The sequence below is a fragment of the Leucopleurus acutus genome (genome assembly GCF_964270905.1).
Source record: "Leucopleurus acutus genome assembly, chromosome: 9".
NCBI classification, from domain to species: domain Eukaryota; kingdom Metazoa; phylum Chordata; class Mammalia; order Artiodactyla; family Delphinidae; genus Leucopleurus; species Leucopleurus acutus.
The window spans coordinates 105,580,679-105,597,176 of NC_139144.1; the positions used below are offsets into that span (position 1 = coordinate 105,580,679).

Below are 16,498 nucleotides of genomic sequence, written 5' to 3' on the forward strand. Positions count from 1 at the left end.
AATTTGCTGGGAAATTGGCTTTAGGGGTCAGTTGCATCTCCACCAGACAAAAATCATCTGCATCTCTCTGGCAAGAATCCTTTGCATTACTATCAGTTTTCTACAACTTTCAGAGTATAAAAAAGCTCAAAGACAATGACAGTGAGCATCTACCAGCTACCCGGTGGTCTTTTTTGCCCATTTCAAAGTCCTTTTAAAACTTTTTGACACCTTCAATAATGTTTGTTATTGATTTGTTCTAAGTCAGATTTATTAAATAGAACAGTTATGCGATAATCACTTTAAAGTCCCTTCAAGGAATCTTAGATTTTTACAAAAACTAATCATAAATATTGTTAAGAATATGTTATGAGCAAAGGACTTCTTTCCCTTTCTTTCTTTTGTCTTCACCCACCTAAACCTTTTTATTTGAAAGCCTCCTAACCTATATATTTTCTTTCGTGATAGAATCAGGTGAAAAAACTAAATTGCAAAAAACAAATCCTAGTTCTACAAATATTGGTTTCTTTTTTCCTTTGCCACATAAGCATATGTTTGGCAATGTTAAATACAGAAACAAGTGCTTTGTTGCTTTTTGGTGGGGTCTCCATACAATAAGCTGTTTAAAAGTATAAACATGACTCTGTAGAGTCACATAAAAATTGTTTCCCATAAGAAGAATGAAAATTTAAAAGATTTTAAAAGCTATTTGGGCAGTCCATTAATCAAAGACAAAATTGGGCAATCTCAGATCCTGTGATGACAACTCAGTGAAATTTGAATCCACTCATGTCATCTTTGAAATGTAGATACTTTCCAAGTAATTTCCAAGCTGAGACCATTGTTTGTTGGAAGGTACTTGTTGATGTAATTACCCAAGTTGTAGAAGTGGGTATTGTGGCGTCATTTTATCATAATTTGAAGCCCACAGAAATTAATCACCCATTGCCCTCCATCTATCTGCTTACCCATCCCAGCCCCAGACAACCCAGCTCTTTGTTTACAAGAATTTCGATTTTCCGAAGCAGATGCCTCTTACTACCCTCAGATGTAAAGAACACAGTACCCTGGTTGCATTCTTGAAAGGGGGAAGGGAAGCATCACTTGCAGTCCTTCCAGTTTATTCTTATTCTCAAGATCCTGCAGGAAAATGTCAGGCTGTCCTGCCACAGATGTAGAGCTGCAAGTTTGAATCAAGATGGCTGCATGAGGCCCTTGAGCCAGAGGGAGCAAATTAACCAGCCAGCGGTTCTCGCGTCTACGTCTCACTTCACAGTTGGGTGAAGCTGGGAGTCCCCCAGGTCTCAGGATCGAGTCTCAGAATCTCAGCATTGTCCTCTCTTGGTTAAGTGCTTGCTGTGGATTCAGTGAGCGCTGTTAGCATTTGGGGAGTGTAATTAGAAAAGCTTGCTCTTTTGAAAGACATTTTTGAGCCAACATTGCCTCCCTCTGACATGTTTGTGATGTAAACCAGAAAAAAAAGAAACCCAGAATACAAACAAAATTTTTTAAAAAAATTTTGGAGCCCGTTGGCTACTTCAGACCTAAACACATATGTTAAACTGCAGCCCTGCTCCAGAGTTTCTGGACAAATGGGTTAGGGTTAGGTTTAGGGCTCCAAAACTCACCCAGGCACCCTCATCTTCAAAACCAGTGTCGTAAGGACTGTGCACATCTGGCTTCCCACTTCTGCACCTCTGTTTCCTGCATTTGTTTTACCCACATACCAGGGCTGTTACTCAGAGCCTCTGCTCACCCCCGACTTTCTGCCATAAGCATCTCAGTTCATGGTCTGTAGAAAAGAGCTCCTATGTCCACCCGACTCTGTTTTATGTTCCTAGAAATCAGGGGCTATGTTGTTTTATTTTCTGCTTCCTTTTATCTTTGATTTTTTTTAATTGCAGTATAGTGGATGTACAATATTATGTAAGTTAAAGGTATACAAAATAGTGATTCACAATTTTTACAGGTTATACTCCATTTATAGTTATTTTAAAATACTGGCTATGTTCCCTGTGCTGTGCAATATCTCCTTGTAGCTTATTTATTTTATATATAGTACTTTGTGCCTCTTAATCCCCTACTCCTATCTTGCCCCTCCCCTCCCACTTGTTCTCTGTATCTGTGAGTCTGTTTCTTTTTTATTACATTCAATAGTTTATTTTTTACATTCCACATATAAGTGATATCATTTGATATTTATCTTTGTCTGGCGTACTTCACTTAGTATGATAATCTCTAGGTCCAAGTGTGTTGCTGCAAATGGCAAAGTTTCATTCTTTCTTGTGGCTGAGTAATATTCTATTGTACATATATACCACATCTTCTTTATCTGTTCATCTGTTGAGGGACACTTAGGTTGCTTCCTTGTCTTGGCAATTGTAAATAATGCTGCTGTGAACATTGAGGTGCATGTATTTTTTCTAATTAGTGTTTTCATTTGGGGAATGGGTATATACCCAGGAGTGGAATTGCTGGGTCATATGGTCTGCTTCCTTTTTTATGAAAAATTTTTAACTTACAGAAAAGTATACAGGAGAGTACTGTGAACACCCACATAACTGTCAGTTAATATCAACACTTTTATCATGTTTGTGTTCTCTATCAATTTTTTGGCTGAAAATATTTAAACTTAAATTATAACATCATTTTCTTTCATCCCTGAATACTAACACATGTATCTCCAAAAGTATATCCTCCCATTTATCTATATTATCAGATCTAACAAAAAAATGAGGATAATTTCCTAATATCATAGGAGTCCCAGGCCATATTCAGTTTTCCTCATTCCTTCTCAAAATATCTTCTGTGGCTTTTTTCTACCATTTGGATCAAATTAAGGGTCATAATTATACTTGATTATGTCTCTTAACGTTTCTGTTAATGGAAGGCAGCTCCTCTTTTTTCTACAGTGTGTTATTTCCCCATATTAGGCCAGTGTGTAGTGGAATTTCCAACATCCTGGATTTGTCTGGTTCTTTCCTCATGGAATGATTTCTCATGTGTGTGTCCACTGCTGGTTGTCCCACTGTTAGGGACTCTAAGTGGTCGCCAACAGATTCCTCCATGAGGAACGTGTGTTTCCCCGTTGACACTGGCACGTTTTCTCTGGGGTAGTATTTTGGCACCAGGAAAATATCCCATCAGCTTTTCTCTAAGTGGGGGTAGCATCCATGGATGGGCCTCACCTGAAATGAGCATTTCAACAGGGGCTGCAAAAGGGTGATTTGCTAAATTCATCACTCCTTCTAGAAATGGTGCTTTTCTAAATTCATCATTCCTTCTAAAAGTGGTGATTTTCTAAATTCATCATTCCTTCTTCATTTATGAGTGGGCAGTTTTCTGAAAGGAGGGGCTCTCCCTCAGAAACAGGCTGTTTGGTGTCCCCATACTACTGAAAAAGCAGGATGAATCCTTAATTATGAATTTTTAATTACCAATTTTCAGAGAAAGGAGTTGCTATAATAGTTGCCTTCAGCTGTGGAAAATGAGAACCATTATGTGGGTACCAGTATGGACTCATGAGTTGTTTTTGTAAGGCCAACTGGCCCGAGGCAGGGGAACACAATCAGATTCACAGGTTGCATCAGACCAAAATTCTCTGGACCACCCAGTTCCAGAAACTGCCCTGGAGACATTCCGGACCACCCAGTTCCAGGAACTGCCCTGGAGACATTCCGGACCACCCAGTTCCAGGAACTGGCCTGGGGACTTTGAACCCAGCCCAGCCTTCCCGTCTTTCGAGGGACGGGACTAACGGTCCCCCAGGATACCGGAAAAGACCACCAAATAAGGAATACCCTGCGCCCTCCCAGATTCACCACACCCCTTTCCCTTCTTCCCCTATAAAATCTTGCCCAACCCTCGCCCGGGTGCGACTTCTCTGGCCCCCTTTCTCTCGGACCAGTGAACCTCGCCCGGGAGCACTCCCTAATAAAGCTCACTTGAAGCTTTCCTCTGTTTCGCAGTGCCGTTTGTTAAGATCCGACCTTACAGTTTTATGTATTTGATATGTTTTAATCAGTTACAGCATTGTTCTTTTCATGTTCTGATTTTCCCAACTTTGACTTCTGAGGGCCCTCCCAGGTGGTTCTCCTGTGCATGTGTGTGTTGTCTGGTGCCACAAGAGTGCTGTGTAATAAACGAGCACACACCTTCAGGGACACACACACACACTTGTGTATTTTTCACACATCTGCTTGTCAGCTGGTGGTTGGTTAGGGAACTCTGCTTATCTGTTGCGTGATCTGCTCGTGTGGCTGGACGCCCAGCAGGCTGCTGGCTGATTTGGAATAGCCTCTCCTCGGGTGACCGTGATAACCCGGCTGTGATTCACACTTGTTTCTCCTCCTGGTGCCGGAAGATGAGGTGAGAGATGTTTGTGTTTGTCTCATGGCAATGGCAGAGCCAGCAGGGGGCAAGTCAAGTGTCTGCTTGCTTATATTCCATCGACCAGTTCAAGTCCTGTGTCTGAGCCCAGAGCCAAGAGGAAGGACCAGTCAGAGTTAGATGTGAAGGCTGAGACAGGATGGGGCAAGAATGGGCGCCAAGACCCATCACTCACTGAACTCTTCTTTGCCTTCTGGCCAATAAGGTGTCCCAGGTTCATACTGTACTTCCTGTGCCTCAGATCTAAAAATACTTGTTTCTTCAAAGATTCCTTGTTCTTTTTAGTGAGAATGGTACTTAGGAACCAAAATCTGAGTGTTTAGGAAATCATGTATCTAATATTTCTATGGACAAAACTAGCAAATACATACTTTAAAAAATAAGCAAATGTTCCTATTGATAATCAATGTTCCTATTGATATTTCTGACACAAATTTAATACTACAGGGCCTATATATATAATATATATATATATATATACATATCTTTATTGGAGTATAATTGCTTCACAATGCTGTGTTAGTTTCTGTTGTACAACAAAGTGAATTAGCCATATGCATACATATATCCCCATATCCCCTCCCTCTTGAGCCTCCCTCCCACCCTCCCTATCCCACCCCTCTAGGTCGTCACAAAGCACTGAGCTGATCTCCCTGTGCTATGCAGCTGCTTCCCACTAGCCATCCATTTGACATTTGGGAGTGTATATATGTCCATGCCACTCTCTCACTTCGTCCCATCTTCCCCTTCCCCCCTGTGTCCTCAAGTCCGTTCTCTACGTCTGCGTCTTTATTCCTGCCCTGCCACTAGGTTCATCAGTACCTTTTATTTAGATTCCATATATAACACTACAGGATTTTAACTTTTACTGAAATTTATGATTTTAAATGTGGATTTATTTTCTCTTATACAGAAAATCCTACTTTCTCATAACATTAGTAGAATTATTTATTTGCTTGGAATCATGTCTTATAGTACAGTGCTGTGATTAACTTGGAGCTTTTCGATAGCCAGCATCAGTAATTGCCATCTGACCATTTTAATTGTAAGCGTCCTTAAGTCGGGGAACATGGCTAATTCATGGTGTGTCTAGAAGAGTATCCCTCACGTTGTAAATGTTCTTGGGAATAAATGAAATGTCCACTGGTTAGACTCTTTTCTCTGAGTTTTGCTTCTTACACCCACCTACCTTTTCTAAGCACATTGGAAACTCCTACCTTGGAGTTGGAAACTCCTACCTTTTCTAAGCACATTCTCATGAAAATAAGTTACTTATCCACTCTTAGTAAAATGCACATCATTTATTTTACATTTTCTCACCATCTCTATTTGTACTGATGTTTCCCTGGTATGTTGGAGGATTGTGTGTAGTTCTTATAATTTCAAATAAAAGGCCATAGTTATCATGGTGGGTACTTTTTAAAAAAAAAAAAATCACGAATTTCAACCCAACCTAAAAAACCAGAAAAAAAACCTTTGGCATTTTCTTTCTACTTGACTCCTTTTTTTTTTGGTAAATTTATTTATTTTATTTTTGGTTGCGTTGGGTCTTCGTTGCTGCGCGTGGGCTTTCTCTAGCTGTAGAGAGCAGGGGCTACTCTTCGTTGTGGTGTGCTGACTTCTCATTGCGGTGGCTTCTCTTGTTGTGGAGCCCAGGCTTTAGGCGTATAGGCTTCAGTAGTTGTGGCACGTGGGCTCGGTAGTTGTGGCTCACGGGCTCTAGAGAGCAGGCTCAGTAGTTGTGTCTCACGGGCTTAGTTGCTCTGTGGTGTGTGGGATCTTCCCGGACCAGGGCTCGAACCTGTGTCCCCCACATTGGCAGGCAGATTCTTAACCACTGCACCACCAGGGAAGCCCTTGACTCCTATTTTTAATCCGTTGATTCTGATGATGATTACTGGGACTCTGGTTACCATATAACTTCATGTTCTTTTTTAAGGTGTTGTGACATTTGGGATAATCTGGAAATACTTTATTTAAAAATCTTTTTCTCCCACAGCTGTTGCCTTCATTGCCTATAAGAGTGGAGGCACATAAATGGCAAGAGGTATCAGAAGGTCTGCTGACCACCTTTTAAGGACATCCTTTGATTTTCTCTTTGATAGCCATGGCTTGAGAAGAGTGATTTTTTTCCAGATCGATGATAGACTATGGTGTAAACTAAGGCATTCTTTGGGAATAAAATGCTGTCACTTATTATAACTTCAAAATATTGCTGTTCAGAATAACTTCCTGCAGTGATGGAGATATTCTGTCTCTGCTGCGTCCAGTACACCACTACCCACTAGCCACGTGTGGCTTTGAGTGCTTAAAATGTGCCTTGTACAAAGAAGGAACTAAATTTTAAATGTTATGTAATTTTACTTAATTTTTAATATTAGTAAGAACATGTGACTAGTGGCTACATATTAGCACCACAGTTCTACATTATAAATATGGTCCACCTAAAATTTTCATTTGGCTTATATTTCCTGAAATGTGTTAATTATAACATCAGCTTTCTAATTATAGTTGTTTCTTCCTATAACTCTCCATACGAGGCTTAATATTTACAAACCAAAGGAAAAATCGCTCTTAGCTGTAGGCAGTGTATCTACATCTGGATTGAAGACTGTCATTGGTTGCTGCAAATTTTCGCCCCTGGCTCCTGACCTTGGAGGGAGAGATTTCAGAATTTTTATTTTATGACCTAGTGGTTACTAGAGAAATACGATGAAAACACAACCACTACCTGCCTGCAACCCAAGTACGTGCAAATTACTGCAAAAGCCTAACAAAGGATAAAATGTAAAAATGAGCCAGCATAGCTTTATTCTCATTATAGCTGCATGATCTTTTTTAACTACTTGAACTTTAAAATCAATTTTAACTTTTTATTATAGAAAATTTTAAACTTAAACAAAAGTAGAAAGAATAGTAAGTAAACTCCTATTTGTCCATAACCCAACTTCAACCATTATTTCCTGTTGGCCAATCTTATTGTGTCTATATGCTGACCTTTTTCTCCTCCACCCATGCTATTTAGAAGCAGACCCCAGATACCATATCGTTTTATCCTCTTTGTTTCACTGTGTTCATCTCTAAAAGATAAGGACTTGTTATCTTGTTAAACAGAAAAGCATAACCACCATATCACACTAAGAGAAAAAATAACCCCCAAACGCTATTAGTTCCTTAATAGTGTTAATTATCCTATTAATCCTATTCCTAGCATTAATTATCTTATTTGTGTTTAAATTTCTCATTGTCATATAAATGTCATTATTTATTTGAAGAAGCCAGGCCATTTTCCCTGTAGTTTCTCAGAGTCTCCTACTTGATTCTTTATGGCGTGAATGGTCCTCCGTCCTCTATTTCCTGCAAGTTCTAGTTGGTCTAGTAGCCTGACTGGGTTTGAGGGTTTTGGCTCTGGTTGTGCTAGCACTTCATCAGTAGTGCTATATTCTTCCTTAAGGAGGCAGTTCATGCTGATTGCTCTCCTTCTGTGGTGTAGCAGCCCTGGCTGATTGGCACCTTAACTCATCAGGAGCTGCAAAATGGTGATATGCTAATTCCATCAACCTTTTGCATTTGATAACTGGAATACTTCCATAAGATGAAACTTGCCCTTATCTGTAATTTGGTTACCCAATGATACGGTTTGTATAGGAAAGAAGGGAAATTTTCTTGATGCTTTCCTTTTTCTTTACCAGTTTTTAAATAATATGTTGATTTATAAGTATCCTCTAATAATGATCAATTGAATTAGTTGTTTCTATTTGAAGTATCATTCTAAATTCATGAACTTATACGTAGTTAAAGAGCTTCAGTCCGTTCCAGTTATTCTTATTAAAGCCCTAAATGGCTGGTCCTTGGCTGGTCCTTGGCTGGTGGGAGCCTTTTCAGGTTGGTTTCTGAATCATTTTGACATGGTAATAGAATTTGATAGCTTTGCTGGTCTCTAGGATAGCTCCTGTCCCAGACCTGGAATCAACTGTCTACAGAAGGAGTCCTGCTTTCCTTTGATGGGAAATGGTATTTCTATACTACAGCGTGGCTGTTAGGGATTTATATTTTATGACCATCATATGGATATTGACTGTTGTAGGAAATACATGCTTATATAATTTTTAGGAAATATATGCTATGTGTTATTAGAATGTACATAAATAGAAATAAATTATATCTGAGAAAAAAATAATAAATGGAAAGAACAGTGTTTCTATTAGCATTGTTTAAAATTAAAAGAAGATAATCATGGGGCTTCCCTGGTGGCGGAGTGGTTGAGAGTCCGCCTGCTGATGCAGGGGACACCGGGGCAGGAAGATCCCACATGCCCCGGAGCGGCTAAGCCTGTGAGCCATGGCCGCTGAGCCTGCGCATCCGGAGCCTGTGCTCCGCAACAGGAGAGGTCACAACAGTGAGAGGCCCGCGTACCGCAAAAAAAGAAAAAGAAAAAAAAAGAAAAGAAGATAATCATGAGAAAAATCAAATCTCCATTTATTATGTGCACTGTTTGTTTCAGTAATTAAAATCTATTTCTATGCATTAATTCTTTGTGATATTTGTTTAATCAAGGATTAATATGCTCCTCAAAACCAACCAGCATGTACAAATTATACTTGACAATGAGAACTAAATTATCTCAGTTTTTAAGAAATCTATTGTACCATAAAATGCCATACATTTTTGAAGTTTTCACCATGGGTAAGGCTTTTGAAAGTTGCTAATAATACATTGTTGTTAAGCAAAAGTAAGCAAAACATAAACATAGCTAATATATGATATTAGCTATCTTTATAGCTAATATCAGAGGAATGACTCAGAGGAAATGACTGGAATTTTATCTTATTTTTGGAAGAGTACATAAAATAATTTGTTGCATTGCTGTATATTTTTATATCACAATTTAGAGAAACAAAATAAAATGAAACTTCCCCTTATCTATAATTTGGTTACCCAGTGATACGGTTTGTATAGGAAAGAAGGGAAATTTTCTTGATGCTTTACCAGTTTTTAAATAATTGTGCTAGTTACCAGTGCAACTTACTCTATTTCTTTAACTTTTTAGCTTTGAAGAATTGCTAAAGTACACAGAACAATTAAATTAATGATGTATTTTAAATGCAAAGCACTGGATAGTTGGCACACGAAGAATAACTAGCCAGTGGGTGGTCCTGTGCCAGATTTTCTTTGGGAAGTCTTTTCCTAAAGGACCTCCCTGTTGAGCATGGCTTTTCAATTTTACCTTCCTATCCTCACAGCATTCAGATGCACTCCTTTTGTAACATCCTTTTGCCCTGCAGTGACAGGAGTAAAGTAGCTGTAACAGAATCTCACAAAGAGACACAAAAGGTGTAATTTGAGAAAACCACCAGGTCCATCTCTCCTTCCTTTTACTTTGGCCCAGAGCACTCCCTCTTCTACAAGGAGTTCTGCCTGTTGTTCCACAAGTAGGTTGGATATTTGGTGACTCAGACTTGTGATAGGATGCATGTGTTAAATGCTTCACATATTTTTTAGCACCAACTTTCATATCAGTTATTATGCTAAGAGGAAACCAAACAGGTGTGGCCTCTTCCCCTGAGAATCATGACTCTAGAGGGAGAGAGCTGTAGTAGCAAATAAGCAACATGCTGTGATGGGCATAAAACAAGGTGAATGACACGTCAGGGGTCAGCAGAGAGATGGATTCTGCCTGGCAGAGGCATGAAAAACTGCCCGGAGGAGAGACCTTCACGCCGAGCCCAGGAAGATTGTGCCTGGCGGGGGCGGGAGAAGGGCACCGCAGCCAAGGCAGCGGCACAGGCATCAGAGAGGCTTGGAAGGCAGGACTTGTTAGGATGCTTAGTTAGTGGGGGATGGTGGGAAATTAAGATGGGAAGAGAAGACAGGCCAGAAGACGAAGGGCTTCGAATGTCAGACTAAGGAGTTCGGCCAAAGTAGTCTCTGCCAAGGAGCCAGAAAAAAAGTTTTGAAAAAGAAGTGTGGCCTTGTCCCAATAGAGAAAGGGACAGAGGGTCCCACTGGGAGGCCCTGGAGTAGTCCAGGGTGAAGGTGACAGCCATCCAACCCGGGGCAGGGCCACCGGGAGAGTGGGAGAGCCTTCAAGAAGAAGGATGAGGGGCTTCCCTGGTGGCGCAGTGGTTGAGAGTCCGCCTGCCGATGCAGGGGACACGGGTTCGTGTCCTGGTCTGGGAAGATCCCACATGCCGCGGAGCGGCTGGGCCCGTGAGCCATGGCCGCTGGGCCTGCGCGTCCGGAGCCTGTGCTCCGTAGCGGGAGGGGCCACAGTAGTGAGAGGCCCGCGTACTGCAAAAAAAAAAAAAAAAAAAAAAAAAATGAAGGTTAAAGGAAAAGACTTTCAGATGAAACAAAGTTAAAAGAATTGGTTGCCAGCAGATTGATATAATCAGAAATCGTAAAGAAAGTTCTTTATGAAGTAGGAAAATGAATGATATCTGATGGAAACTCATATTTTCGATAAAGAACAAAAAGCATCAGTAATGGTAAATAGTGGGTAAATGCAAAGAACAAATTTTTCTTTTTTTACTTTTTCTTCTTAATTTCTTTATAAACCATACTATTGTTATAAACAATAATTATAACATTGTCTTGTGGAATGTATAATGTATGTCGATGTAATACACATAACAGCTATCATAGCATGGGACTGGATGTGGACCTGAAAACTGGACAGATTTCTATATTTCATGAGAAGTGATACATTATTAACTCTTTGTAGATGCTGAAAAGTTGAGTACATAGTATAATCCCTAGGACAACCACTAAAAAAAGGCAAAGAAATACAGCTAAAAATAGGGAAATTAAAACGGTAAAAAATGTTCACAAAATAAAATGAAAGTCAGGAAACAAGAAAGAGGGAAACAAGAAGTAGAGGAGAAAAGTAGAAAACAAAGCCCCATGAAAAAAGTTATAGACCAAACTCAGCCATATCAATAATTTCATTAAATGTGAATATGGTACATTTACCAGGATAGACCATATTTTGGGCCACAAAAATGTCTTAATGAGTTTTAAAAGACTAAAATCATGTACAGAATATTCTTTGATCCAGTGAATTTAAATTAAAAATCTATAAAAATAAGAGGACCAGAATAACTTTACATATTTGAAAATTAAACATGTTTCTAAATAATCATTGGACCAAGCAAACTTTTCAGGAAAAATTAGAAATAATTTGAACTGAATAATACTGAATTCAGCATATCAAAATTTGTGAGATGTAGCTAATACTATGCATAGAGGAAAATTTTTAGCTTTAATAGTCTTATTAAAAGGATGGAAAATCAAACCAAAGATCTAAACTTCCATCTTAACAGACTAGAAAAAGGAAGAGAATATTAAAGGCAAAGCAAGTAGAATAAAGGAATAAGAAAGAAAAGAATGTAATTCTGTGGAGTAGAATTTAAAAAGCATAGAAATGATAATACCATTGGAATTAATCCAGTCTACACAGTGTTTTTCATTCATCAACTGATTATCGTGTGAAATTTCTTTACCTTCAGACTGGCTCAGTGTCATCCCCTTCACTCAGAAAGATAGTATTATTTTCTTTTTAAAAAATTTTTATTGGAGTACAGTTGCTTTACAATGTTGTGTTAGTTTAAGATGTACAGCAAAGTGAATCAGTTATACATACACATATATCCACTCTTTTTTAGGTTTTTTTCCCATATAGGTCATTACAGAGTATTGAGCAGAGTTCCCTGTGCTATACAGTAGGTCCTTGTTAGTTATCTATTGTATATGTAACAGTGTGTATTTGTCAATCCCAATCTCCCAGTTTATCATTTCTTCTTCCAATTGTGTGCCCTGTCTCTCCACTTGCAATCCTTTCAGAAAGTTTACTCTTTCATTTGTAGTATGTGTACACACCACACACACACACACACACACACACACACCCCTACATGCCTACATATATACCCCTACATGCATACTATTCAGGGGGATTGCTCCATTAATTTTCTAAGGGGATATTTGAAATCTCTGTTGAGTTACAAAGGACAAGTGTCACTGAGGATACAATGTATAGAGCCAAAGATATTCATGACAGTGAAACTGCCAATTCCTCCAGGAATAGCAAAGGAAGCTGTGGACCAAATGAAAATAATTTTGCAGGATATGGTGTGCATGTGGACGTATACAGATTTCACCCCAAAGTTTCCAATATAGGAAATCAGTCCCCTTAGTACCAACTATCTCCACCCCTTATGGTAGCGGGTTTCTTAATCTGCTCTGTTGTGTCCACTCTATGTGTCCTACCCAAGAAAAGTCTAGAATGTTCTAAAGATTTTATGTGTGTATATGCTTGTGCTTTTTATGTCAGTGTGCAGACTATGAGAAATGATTCAGAGAGAAGCTTGACATGCAGTTATATGGAGAGGAGCATATTTAAAGGACCCATTTCACCATATTTAAAGGACCCTTTGATGAAATGCAGGATATACTTTTGTTGGAACTAGTCAATTCATTTACCTGTGTCCATCAAAAGCTAGTGAGTTCCTTGATGTTTCATGTTTCTGTTTTATTTCCTCCCTTGTAGATAAAGAATTCATCTACAGAGAGCAGAAAGGAAGTGTGATACTGCAGAATGTTGAAACAAATACTTCTACAGTGTTAATAGAAGGCAAAAAAATTGTAAGTACTCTCTTTAATGACAAGGATAATTTCAGTTTTCCCGCCTTCAAGTCAAGCAGAAAATGACTTTAGGTTTCAACTTTTCATATAGCCAAGCAGAAGCAATAAACTTGTAATACTACAGGCTGAGCAGCTACAGATAATGTGAAATTGAAACCACACTAATTTAATAAGATGAAATCACCATTTCTCTGAGTATACGGGAAATTTCTCTGCAGGTGTTGGAAACAAGTGTTGCATATCATATATAATTCAAAGATAAGTCCTCAGGCTTCTGCACATTTACAGAACAATTGTAGTAATTCAGAGAATACTTCAGGACTGCTTGCACGATCTCATATTTTTTTAAAAATGCATCTTAAAGTGCACAGAGAATATTAATTTAGGCACTGACTATACTCACTCTAATGACATTAAGTGATGTTTATGCTTTAGAACAAGTACTGAGTCGATATGAATGCCACTGCTTCATCATTTGGGAAAACCTGTTTCCCCAAAGGTAATGGCATTAAGATTTGGAGTCCATGTAACAGTTAATGATATTTATTAAAGAATTGACTGAAGTTATGTACCAGAAATCAATTTAAAGAGAATTAACTGTTTTTTTCATATATGTTCATGCTTATTTTTAGAAGGAATAAATCTTCAGCTTTAGGGAGTTGATCATTTTCTTGTCCAGTACATGGAGGAAATCAAAGGAAGAAACTAAGGCCAAGTCTGTGTTAAAAGCAAGAATTAAAACAGGCCACGAATTCTCAATCAGAACCATCATAAGAAGCCTCTGATGAGAATCAGAAACATAGGAATCCTAGAATCCTGTGATCTGGGGATCAGAGACCATAGAAAAAATTAGCTGCCTGGTTTTACAGATAAGGATCCTGAGCCCAGTGTAGTGAGTGAGCTTTCCGGAGTCCTTGGGCGAGGGTTCAGGCAGGTCCCCGGAGCCTTGTCCCAGGGACAACAAGGGATGAAAGGATGATTCCATCTTTGCGTTGCCCTATTCCCTGTCCCACACAAATGCTGCCCTACCTTCTCAAGAACATGACACTGCTGTTTAAATACTCTTCCTTTCTTTTTGGTGTAGCAATACCTTTTTCTTTAAGAATAAACATTTTATTGAGGTTTAGTATGGGCTGGATCCTGCCCTTTACAGAGACTGTTTGCTGGTGTAAGAGAGGGCTAGCAAGGTTGTATGATGGTGTAATTCCCAAAGCAACAGGTATTGAATTCAGTAGTAGTCTGCAAAGTAGGACCCGACCTGGAAAGAATGAATGCGCCTGCATTTTTGCATTAAAAAATCATCTTTGGTAGAACGGCTCCTGTAAGAAAAGCTGATTCAACTCAAAAATACTGAAGTTGCAGAAATGGTTTTCTCATATTAATTGAAAGGAGAAAATGATCAGACCATTGCTGAGGGTAAGTACATGTTAATGCCAGGATGTTATCGATATTTCCCATAAGGATGTCAGTTTGCTGAAAGTAGGGTACTGTTGGTACAGCTGCACTTAGTAAGGAAATACAAGACTAGGAACAGCCTTCTCTTTCTCCGATCAATAACTTGTGACAGATCGTGTATTTTAACTGAAGTTGTTTTAGCCAAGTAATAAGGTGGCTTCAGAAACCTCCTTAGGTAAAGAAAAAAGGAAGAGCTCACCTTGAAAATTGGAAGGTTTATTCTGTATGATGAAATTCCTTCTTAAAATGTCATTTATTCACTCACCTCAGAAACATTTGTTGAGAACCAAATGTGTACAGCCTGATTGATACTGTTCGTGATCATGCCAGTTTATTCTTGGCTCAAAGCTACACGTAAAGGCTCCTGTAAACAGACCTCAGACGAAGGAAAGAGAGGAAAAGTCATTGAGTGTCTGCATCATCATTTAGAACACAGAACGTCTGGATTTAAGTTCTCTTGAGCCAGTTAAACTTGTACTTCAGTTACTCCATCTGCAAGTTAAAGCTGATGGAATGATCCAGCTCTCTGTATTTTCATGAGCAAGTATTAAGAAGGGGAAGCATGATGTTCGGAAGGGATCACAGTCGGCGGACCCTCTGCTCCCGGGAGGATGAGTGGGCTGGAGAGAGCGGGCACACAGGGCAGTGGCTCTTGCCCGGTTCTGCCCGCCTGCCTTTCCGATGCTGGTTCCCTAGGTGGTCTCTCCTTATTGGAAACCTGGAGGCTTTGAGATTGTTTAAATGATAAAAGTAAGCTGAGGAAGAGGGCTGTGCTGCCTGTGAGGCCACCTGTAATCTTTAGGTTGATCTTTTTTTTTTTTTTTTTTTTTTTGCGGTACGCGGGCCTCTCACTGTTGTGGCCTCTCTCCCGTTGTGGAGCACAGGCTCCGGACGCGCAGGCTCAGCGGCCATGGCTCACGGGCCCAGCCGCTCCACGGCATGTAGGATCTTCCCGGACCGGGGCACGAACCCACATCCCCTGCATCGGCAGGCGGACTCTCAACCACTGCGCCACCAGGGAAGCCCTTTAGGTTGATCTTAAAACAACCTGAAACTAGTGGAGACGTGAACATGAAGCAGTGAATGCCCAGGTCAGCAGAAGTTTAAAATAGTAACCTACAATCTGACCTCTGACCTCGTTCTCTTTCCCCAGCCACTGAGAAGGACCGTCACACACAAGGTCACACCAGGGTCCTCCGGCCTGCTGGCCTTGAGCATCCCCCTGGCTCCTTGGCTTCCGTGACTGGCTCTTTCCCGGGATGGATCAATGGAAGGGGAGGCAAATGAATGCAAACACTAGGCAATCCAGCACAAGGGCTTTGTACATCATTGATAATTATGCAAATGAGAGCTTGTGCTGTGCTGGGCTCACCTGGAGGGTTCTCACCTGCCCCCCCAAACAGCTTCCTTTGACCGAAAGGAATTCAGTCATCCCTTCTCACAGCTCCAGATGGTAGAAATCAGATCATGAAATACTTCAGAATACCAGAAACACTTTAAATTGTGAGTTCACATAGACATTTAACCTTCTAAGGCAATTCCATCCTGGTTCACACTGTTATTTGCATTCCTTTGTTTTTTATATTAATTTTTTGATGGTGAGATATTCTCAGATCCTTATTATTTGGTAGCATCTCATATTTGATGTGACATAATAATTGATTTTAGGAAGGATTTATCAAAATATCCTGGTCCCTTTTCCAACTTCTGTGTTTTTTTTGTTTTTTTTTGCAGGATCCTCCCAGAGTGTTTTTGTTTTTTAGTTTTTATTTATTGGGGTATAGTTGCTTCACAGTGCTGTGCTAGTTTCTGCTGTAGAGCAAAGTGAACCAGCCATATGTATACACATAATCCCCTCCCTTCTGGATTTCCCTCACATCTAGGTCACCACAGAGCATGGAGTAGAGTTCCCTGTGCTCTACAGCAGGCTCTCACTAGTTATCTATTTATACATAGTATCAATAGTGTGTATGTGTCAATCCCAATCTCCCAATTCATCCCCTCCCCCTCTCCCCCTTTGGTGTCCATACGT

The 16,498-nt window shown here is 39.8% G+C and overlaps 1 protein-coding gene across 5 annotated transcripts in view; it reads left to right on the plus strand.

Moving 5' to 3' along the window:
* Window positions 1-16,498, plus strand: part of DPP6 (dipeptidyl peptidase like 6) — a gene marked incomplete at both ends in the record, with an annotated part of 1,037,088 nt that overhangs the window by 693,988 nt on the left and 326,602 nt on the right. For all 5 annotated transcript variants that reach the window (XM_082846708.1, XM_082846710.1, XM_082846707.1 and 2 more), the window contains one exon: window positions 12,917-13,011. In XM_082846708.1, coding sequence (XP_082702834.1) covers window positions 12,917-13,011 — 95 coding nt within the window. The remainder of the gene's footprint in view (window positions 1-12,916; window positions 13,012-16,498) is intronic.